This window comes from Phalaenopsis equestris, unplaced genomic scaffold, assembly GCF_001263595.1.
Source record: "Phalaenopsis equestris unplaced genomic scaffold, ASM126359v1 Scaffold001081, whole genome shotgun sequence".
NCBI classification, from domain to species: domain Eukaryota; kingdom Viridiplantae; phylum Streptophyta; class Magnoliopsida; order Asparagales; family Orchidaceae; genus Phalaenopsis; species Phalaenopsis equestris.
Window position 1 is genome coordinate 469,118 of NW_018165520.1, and position 8,700 is coordinate 477,817.

Consider the following 8,700-nt stretch of genomic DNA (forward strand, 5'->3'; position numbering starts at 1 on the left):
TCTCTCATGATAATTGTTTATATGATAATTGTTTATATGCTAAGGGTAATAGAGATCGTGGAAGGAAGAAGGAGAATGAGAGTTCTGGAATGTGAAATTCTAGGTTAAAGCCTAAAGACAGAAAAATGATTCATTGCTACAAGTGCAATGAGTTGGGACATATGAAGAGAGATTGTCCAAAACTCAAGAAACAGTTTGATGAGAAACATGATGTATCTTCCAAGTCCATGAATATAGTGCAGAGTGACATTACAGATTACAGTGATGACAATGCATTTTTCAGTTACAAAAATTTAGTTGAAGGATACATGAATTCTTGATTCAGGATGCTTTTTTTACATAACACCTAACAAAGAATGATTTACTTCATACATGTTATCTGATTTTGGTTTAGTCTATTTGGGTGATGATAGATGTTACAATATTGCTGACATTGATAAAGTCAGAATTAAGATAAATGATGACACTGTTAGAACATTATGTGATGTAAAACATATTCCAGATTTGAAGAAAAATTTAATTTGAAGAAAAATTTAATTTTCTCCAGATTTGAAGAAAAATTTAATTTTCTTGGGCACTTTACACATGATTTTATTCATAAGGCAGATGAAGATAGAGAAACCATCATAATTGTTAAAGGTGCATTGACTATGATGAAATGAAAGATCACTGCGGGTAATATCTATAAACTGTTGGGGAGTACAGTTGTAGGTGAAGTTCACTCTGTTGAATCATATAATGAAATTGCAGCAGATATGTTGACCAAGCCAGATATTATCAACAAGTTCTTGAATTGCTTGAACTTGTTGAATGTTTACAATTGTTAGACGACATGGTTGTCCAACCCACTTCGGTGTAAGAAACTCCATGATGTATTTCTCCTAAGGGGTTGAATATTCGCCAAGTTGGAGATTTGTTAGGTATATGTATTTCTCCTGAGGGGCTGGATATTCGCCAAGGTGGAGAATTGTTAGGTATGTCTCATATACCAGAATTTGGAATCTCTTAAAGTGAAGAGATGTGTCTCTTGGAGTGAAAAGGTGTGTCTTTTGGAGATAAGTGAGTTGAGGGAGCGAGGGCGTTTTAGTAATTTTATTTATGGGTTTTATCTATATATATGATGTGTAACCCTATGGGTATGTACTGTACTCCTTTGAAATAGTGAAATCCGCTGCTCTACTCCCGAGGACGTAAGCATTTTTGCTGAACCTCGTTAAATCTCTGTGTTCTTCTGGTTTTGTGTCGATTCCTGTTTTTCTTCGACCTAATTTCTCAACATGTATGATTTGATGAAACTCATACAAAAGATATCAATAGTGGATGAAAGATGGTACTGGATTTGTTAATAGCAATGCTTCGGTTGATGAATTTGTTAAGAAAAATATTTCGGGGATTTTATCATGAATTTTGATATTTGAGTGAAAATTTGAAAAAGGATGAAAGATGATGTTGGATTTGTAATAGAAATCGTTCGAGTGCTATGTATGTAAACGCCCCTTTCGTTTGCTATGATGGAATGAAGGGAAATAAAATTCATGTTATATGAACTTATGGGGATTCATGAATAAATGCTCTTTGGGCATATTGGGTGCATGAGAATATGAAAAAATGCTGCCTTTGTTTTTATTATGAATTTTTTGTGATGTTTGGGTGATAATTTTGTGGTAGTGGTAGTGCTGTGGTGTGTTGGTGGAATTGGCGTGGTTGTGTATTGGTGGCAATCGTGTGATGGTAGTGGTGGTGTGTCTGTGGTGGTAGTATTGTTGTGGTGGTGGTAATTGTGTGGCGGTGGTGTGGTGGCGTGTTGGTGGTAATTGAGTGGTGGTGGCAGTGGTGTGGCGGTGATGATGTGTTAGTGCTGGTAGGTAATGGTGTGGTGTGGTGATGGTGCTGGGTAGGTAGTAATTGTGTGATGGTGCGGCGATGGGTTGATGCTCTTCTTATGTAGTGTTATTGAGATGATATTTGAGATTTGAAAAAAAAAAGTTATTTTACGAGATATTCCCACATACCCTTTCAACAAAATAAGTGAAGATTATGATCGTTATAATGACTATCCACAATTACATTAGTCAACATCCTTTACGTGGTGATATTGATTTTAATAGTGCAGATGAAGATCAGTCACATGTCCCTAGTGAATCATATGAATATCGCCAGAGACAATAAATATCACTTGCTGAATGTGATTTATCTGACCTAGGATGAGGAAGGTGCTAGGGAGATAATGGAGTTGAGAGAACACATTACAAATTCAATAGTAAATGGGTGAAACAATATTGTATTCAACTTCTTTTTTATTTATGTAGAAGGTCTTGTGAAAACGTTTATTGTAATAACAATTTATGCATTTATTTCTTTTGAGATCTCAATTTAGTGCAAATTATTTTTCCATTCATTATGCATGTTTTTTTTCCCGCATGAATGACCTCCATGGTGAGATATATGACCTTGGGGGTTCTTCTGAATGACCTATATGTTGCTTTGAATTTTGACATATATGAAATTGCCATCAAGGCAATCATGATCCCCTTCTTTTTCAGTCATATGACTATTGGGGTTTTTTGGATGACCTTTGTGGTGTATTGTTTCTGTGACACATACAAACTCGGTATTGCATAATTTAAAGACAATCAAGATATTTTTTAAAGGTCTACTGTCTTTTTGTAGTGACAAATTATTTGTCAGTTTATCCTTTGTGTTCTGAGACATCATGATTTTATAAAACTATAATTGTGTATTTCTATTATTTTTATTTTCCAATGTTGCATCTAACTATTTGTGATATGTGATTTTAAACCTTCAGAAAATATGAATTTGATGTCTTCGGGGTTTCTCTAGAGTCTTTTGCTGCTACTATAAACTGCAGTGTTCTCTGCATACTTCACGAGAGAACATAACTATGAGAGAAAATTTTACAGGTGTCCAAGGAATATATCAGTGGAGGCCTGACTTCTTCAGTTGGACGGATCAATTCAACTATTCCACCCCAGATAGTGATCAGGCGTGGAGAGTTTCTTTGATAAAGAGATTATCTTGTAAAATTGATCTTTTGCATTTCAAATTCATTGTCATGATAATGTTAATTGTTGTTTTATAGCTTTATTTTTTAATTTTTCTTATTGTGTTACTCGCTTTTTTGTGAGATGTTTGTTTTTAGCATGTGATAATCGAATTGGATTTCTGTTTTCATATATGAAATGTGCAACCTGGACTACCTCTCTTATAAACAACACAACAATATAGAGAAATAAACATTTTTTTTATCATAAACAACTGTAGCACAGCTGCTATACAACTTCACAGAACAAACAGACATACGAGTTCCTAGCAAAACCTCAGGGACCACTTTCAACAAACATAGCAAGACAGGCAAAGCCATGGGGACGAACATCATTGTGACAGAGAATTCCAGAAGGATGATCAAGTTGTTGTAAACCTGTAATCATATCACAATCATCCATTTGGCAACAGCCATTTTTGAAGTTCCACATTTGATACTATGGATTGTATATTGTGCCTGAATGACTCATCCTAGTTGCTTACAAATTGGCATTATTGGCACTCTACATAGACTTTGGGGTTGTCTTGTAATGGATTTAAATTGAATTAAACTTAAATCTTGCATAATTTTCAAATCTGAATTGCCAAGCAATCCCTTAGTTTTCAGGCGGCAGGATTTAGTAAATCTGAATTTAACTAATTACTAAATCTGTTGCCAAGCAACCCCTTAGTTTTCATTGTTTCCCTCCTCCATGCATATCGCCAAAATTTGCAGGTTCATCCATCTTAATTGCCAACAACTTCGAAGGATCATCCTCGTGTAGCCAACTGCCTTCCTCAACTCCCTAATTAAGCAAAATAGTTATCACTGGAAACCTAGACTCCAAAGAGCAATTCTTGGAAGTGAGATGTAGTTGGAAGAGCGATCTTTCTGATAGGAGGAGAGTAATCAAATTAAGTAAAATTTGTACACTATTACTTCGTTTATATTTTCTTCATCATCATGATCATCATTATTATCCACAACTACTTGAGGTCAGCACTTCATTTTGTATTTTGTGGATGTCTTAATAGCAAATTGAGACCACCAAAATCACTTTGTATTTAAGCTTTCAAAGAGTTCGATCTCATAAGAATTACATAGTGAAATTGTACATCATATTTGTTCCTTATGTAAAACTCACCTTCTTTGATACAATAGTCATTTTTTATGATAATATTGTAGTTTTTTGTTGAATTTTGATAATTTTTAACTCTGCAAACTTCACAAATTTAAGACACTATTCATCATGTGTATGAAATATACAATGTTAGCGGCCCAAATAAAGAACTAAAGCCACTAGCAAATTCCTCTATTACAAAATTCTCTAGTCATTCTCTATGTTGGAATGGCCTTCATTAACTTTTTATTATAGGAGCAAGAAGGTGCCACGCTGCTGGTTAGTGCAAAATTTTCTGTCCTTACTAAACGCAACATATATCTTCTGTTTGACGAGGTACATGTTTTCATTTGCCTTTTCTTTAACTTTGTAGTTAGTCACAATTGTTAATGGTCCTGAGAATAATGGGCAGACAGTTTCCTTGATTGGAAGATGTCATATTTCCACTTTTTCATATAAGCTCTATCTGTATCCTTGATTGGAAGATGGCCATTCTTTTGCTTATCCATCTTTATGATAATTTGCTATATGTTTGATGGGTTGTGGTAGACGGTTACATTGAAGGTGTTGTGAACTTGTGGTCTTGGTGTGGGTCGAGATAATGGCCAGTGGGGCTTGGGTTTGTAAGTTTTGTGTAGAGGAAAGATAGTGACCAAGAGGTTCTTCAATTAAGGTAGACACTATTGATGGTGAGGGGATTACATAATTATCGCTTTAATTTTGATACGATATGGTTACAGGCAATTAGAAGAAGCAAAAAAATCTAGAAATATTATTACTTTTAATAGAAATATATTTCTTAATATTAATAATTTATTTATTTTCTCTCAAGTGTTTTAAAATAACATATTTATTCTAAATGTTTCGCCTCATCAATACTTCTGATCAAAATATCATCAAAGGATGCTATTAAATCTTTTTTTTTTAATTTGAAAAAAGCTTTAAGAACTCTTTACATCAGTGCTTCAAATGTGTTTTGGGGGCACTGGATAATTCAATAAGCATAACTAGACATTCATATCAATTTATAGAGTTATAAAAGCAATTTTCATTGTCCTGTTCTTAACCTGATTTGATGATATATATATATATATATATATATATCAATTTTGAAAAAATATTGAAACCTGAAACTAGATTCATTATCTCATTTTGTTAAGATTTAGGAAGTTTATATTTAAGGCTATTTTATAATTGCTAGCGTCTTCAGTCTCCACCTTTCTTGGGAACCAATAAAGCCAAATGGCACTCTGACATATTGAAAGAATACTTTTTCAAGTGAATCATAAATTTATCATTTTTGTTCTTTATTCTTTATTGATTTCATTCTATTTACTTTGAATTTTGGAATTCATTTGAATTTTTTATTTCTATTTATTTTTCTAATCATATTGTTACTTATGAATTATTTAAAATATTAATTCATGAGGCTTATGCCCCATCCGACGAAGTAAAATGCCCCGTCTTACTTTTCCATCTTCTTAAGCATTAGTGAGCTATCATTAAATGTTGAACAAAGATGTCTGAGATGGAATGCACACAATGATAGATCTAAGACTTGGTGGACAATTACAATTTCAATTTGCAAGTAATTGCTACTTTCAGGTCAACCCATTCTTTTTACCATGTCTTTTATGCAGAGTACGAAATTCCTTTTTTTTTTTTTTCTTTTTGATTACAATTTGATGTGATCTGGACTTGATTTTCAGAGTTGTCCATGATTTCGGAGAATATTAATTATGCAGGTAGCCGTCGAAAATATCAAAATTAGCAAAGAACTTCAAGCTTTGATTGCCCCTGCTATATTTCCTAGATCATTTTTAAGTCTACAGGTACACTGAAAGTACATTATTTACTCAGAATAATGTATAATTTTACCTTTACTTCTATCCACACTCATTACAAGCACTGAACTTTGGACCCTGCATTTTATGCTGGTAAGGTAATACTTATCTGGAACTTCTGCTTCATCTTATTTTTTTTTATTTCTGTTTCATTTGAACAGTGAAAATAATATCTTGTGTTTATAAAGTATTGGCACCAGTTTCTTTCGCACATCTACACCCTGCTGTTCTAATCCATCTACATGATTATTTTGACTTCTTTAAAGCCTTGATATTATCGCTTTATATCTTTGCAGATCCTTCAATTCCTAAGATCTTTCAGAGCACAGCTGCCTTTGAGTGGGCCTAATATGTACATCTCCTTCCGTGCATTTAGTCGTAATATTTCTTTTCTATTTCAGCTTGAGTAACAAATTCCTTTGTCCTGCAGAAGATCTCCAGGAGGTTTATACTACCTTTCATATCTGGATCGTGACATGCTAATTGGCCGAGCGATCGATGGTGGTGGTGTTTTCGTTTTCACGAGAGCTCAACCACTCACATAGAAATGTTTCTTTTTCTATGAAGCACTTCGTCGAAGCTTTGAGGACCCAACAAAAGCTTTCAAGCTGGAGATGCCGTTAAGTTTTTGCCTTCTTGATATATTTTGTCAAAAGCTGCTCATACAAATCACAAAAGCAGATATCTTATGGTTCAGTTATTCACATTTAGAACTGTAAGTAATACATTCTTGCTCTGTTAGATGCATGGCAACTCCTAAAGCATTTAGTATTTTAATAATTTAACATGAATTATGATTCTATACACTTTCGAGATATCAGTGATACTTGTCATCTCAACTCTAAAATCCTAGATACAAATATATGCTTGAAGAAGAAACAAATTCTCTTAATAGGGGGTTCAAATTACCTTCAAAGTTATAAAACATTTAATAAATTATGAATTAAATAATTATTTAAATTCATGTTGAAGAAATGTAAAAACACCCATATTATTTGAAATTTTACATACATAAATCATGATATACTAAATAATATATTTAATTAAAAAATATCTATTTCTATTCAATTGGTTTCTCTGAGATCTTTTTGAATAGTTCTCAGAGTCTTTTTGAATAGTTGGAAGTTCTTTTTGATAGTGTCGACCTTATCAGAGCCTATGGACTTGGGAGGCCTTTGTGTGTGTGTGTGCGCACGCGCGCGCGCTTAGTGAATGGAGTGAGTGAGAGGAAATCTATGTAATTGTGCAAGTGGAAGAGATCTTCAAAACATAATTAGGGTGATATCTATTTTACTTAAATATATTTTTGAGTTATATTTTTCTATTTTGTACTTATTATAAGTGGGCATTTGTATTAACTAAGTTCTTATCTTTGGACAAATGTTTACTGAGTAATTATATTTCCGCATTTGGGGCTTGGAATAAAATCAAATTTACAAGAACTCTTAAGTATTCACTAGTTCAAAGAATTTTTATGATATAAAATAATTATAAAAATAATTATTTCACTCATTTTCTTAGAAAAAAATTCAAAAATCTGATTGTCAATTGGATAAGATCTAACTTGAATTTGAACCAGTGAGTAACTTAATTTAAAATTTGATCTTGCTTCCTAGTTAGAATGATCTAGTGCTTGAATGTCATATTTACTTGCATACATTGTGTATTCAGATCAATTTTTGGTTTTATTGCCTCAAATTTGATGACCAAAAATTAATTAAGTTAACATTAGTTTTTAAAAAAGTAGTTTTTTAATTCTTTTTTTTTTTTTTTGTAATTTTATAGAACATTTATCATATATTTTGATTTTACTTTAACTTTAATTCTTTGTTTGACTTAATTTTTGATTTAAATTTTGTTTGACTTTAACTTATTTTGAATTGGTTTTGACATGTATTCACTTTGAGTTTTAACTTTGTCAAAATTTTAAAAATAGCTTTTTTTATATAAATTTATTATTTTAAATAAATGCTAAAAAAATAAAATATTCTAAATAGACATAATCACCATTAAGGTGGCAATTTTATTATAAGAAAATTATTGAGGATAAATATATGTTATTAATATTATATTATAGCTTAGCTTACTAGAGTATAAGGCTCTCAGCTTTGAGGTTGTGGGTTCCAAATTTATGGTGGTTTTTTTTTTTGGAGGGATAGTGTTTGTTTAATTATTATTTTAAATTATTTAATTTAACAAAAAAAATTGAAATATATGAAATTTAATAACTATTTTAATTGAAAATGTTTTTTTTAATAAAAATAAAAAAAATCAATATTATAATATAAAATAAAATAACTTTAATTATATAAAGTTTCATTTAAATTTACATCAAAAGATAAATTAATCTTCATGACTGAAATTAATTTAATTATTCATATTGATTTGTAGTAAATAATTATTTAAAATATATTTTGTTTTTCAAAATGTTAAAATTAAATATATAAGGAATGTTATTTTTAAAATTGTCTTGTAAAAATCTACTGAGATATTCGTCTTCTCAAACTTTGTATTTAACATTTATGAAAATTAAAAATATTTTAAATTACTATTGATAGATTTAACTTTTGATATAAATTTAAATGAAAATTTCATATAATTAAAGGTGCCTTATTTTATATTAATGATATTGATTTTTTAATTTTAATTAAATTTTTTTGATAAATTGAGATTATAATATTTAATTTAAAAAT

The 8,700-nt window shown here is 31.0% G+C and overlaps 1 protein-coding gene across 1 annotated transcript in view; it reads left to right on the plus strand.

The window, feature by feature from the left end:
• LOC110033049 (probable plastid-lipid-associated protein 10, chloroplastic) overlaps window positions 1–6,815 on the plus strand; it is a 37,370-nt gene extending 30,555 nt beyond the window's left edge. Inside the window, 4 exon segments of the mRNA XM_020736901.1 lie at window positions 4,419–4,499; window positions 5,909–5,995; window positions 6,304–6,359; window positions 6,438–6,815. Coding sequence (XP_020592560.1) covers window positions 4,419–4,499; window positions 5,909–5,995; window positions 6,304–6,359; window positions 6,438–6,552 — 339 coding nt within the window. The 3' untranslated portion in view covers window positions 6,553–6,815.
• The last annotated feature ends 1,885 nt before the right edge of the window (window positions 6,816–8,700 follow it).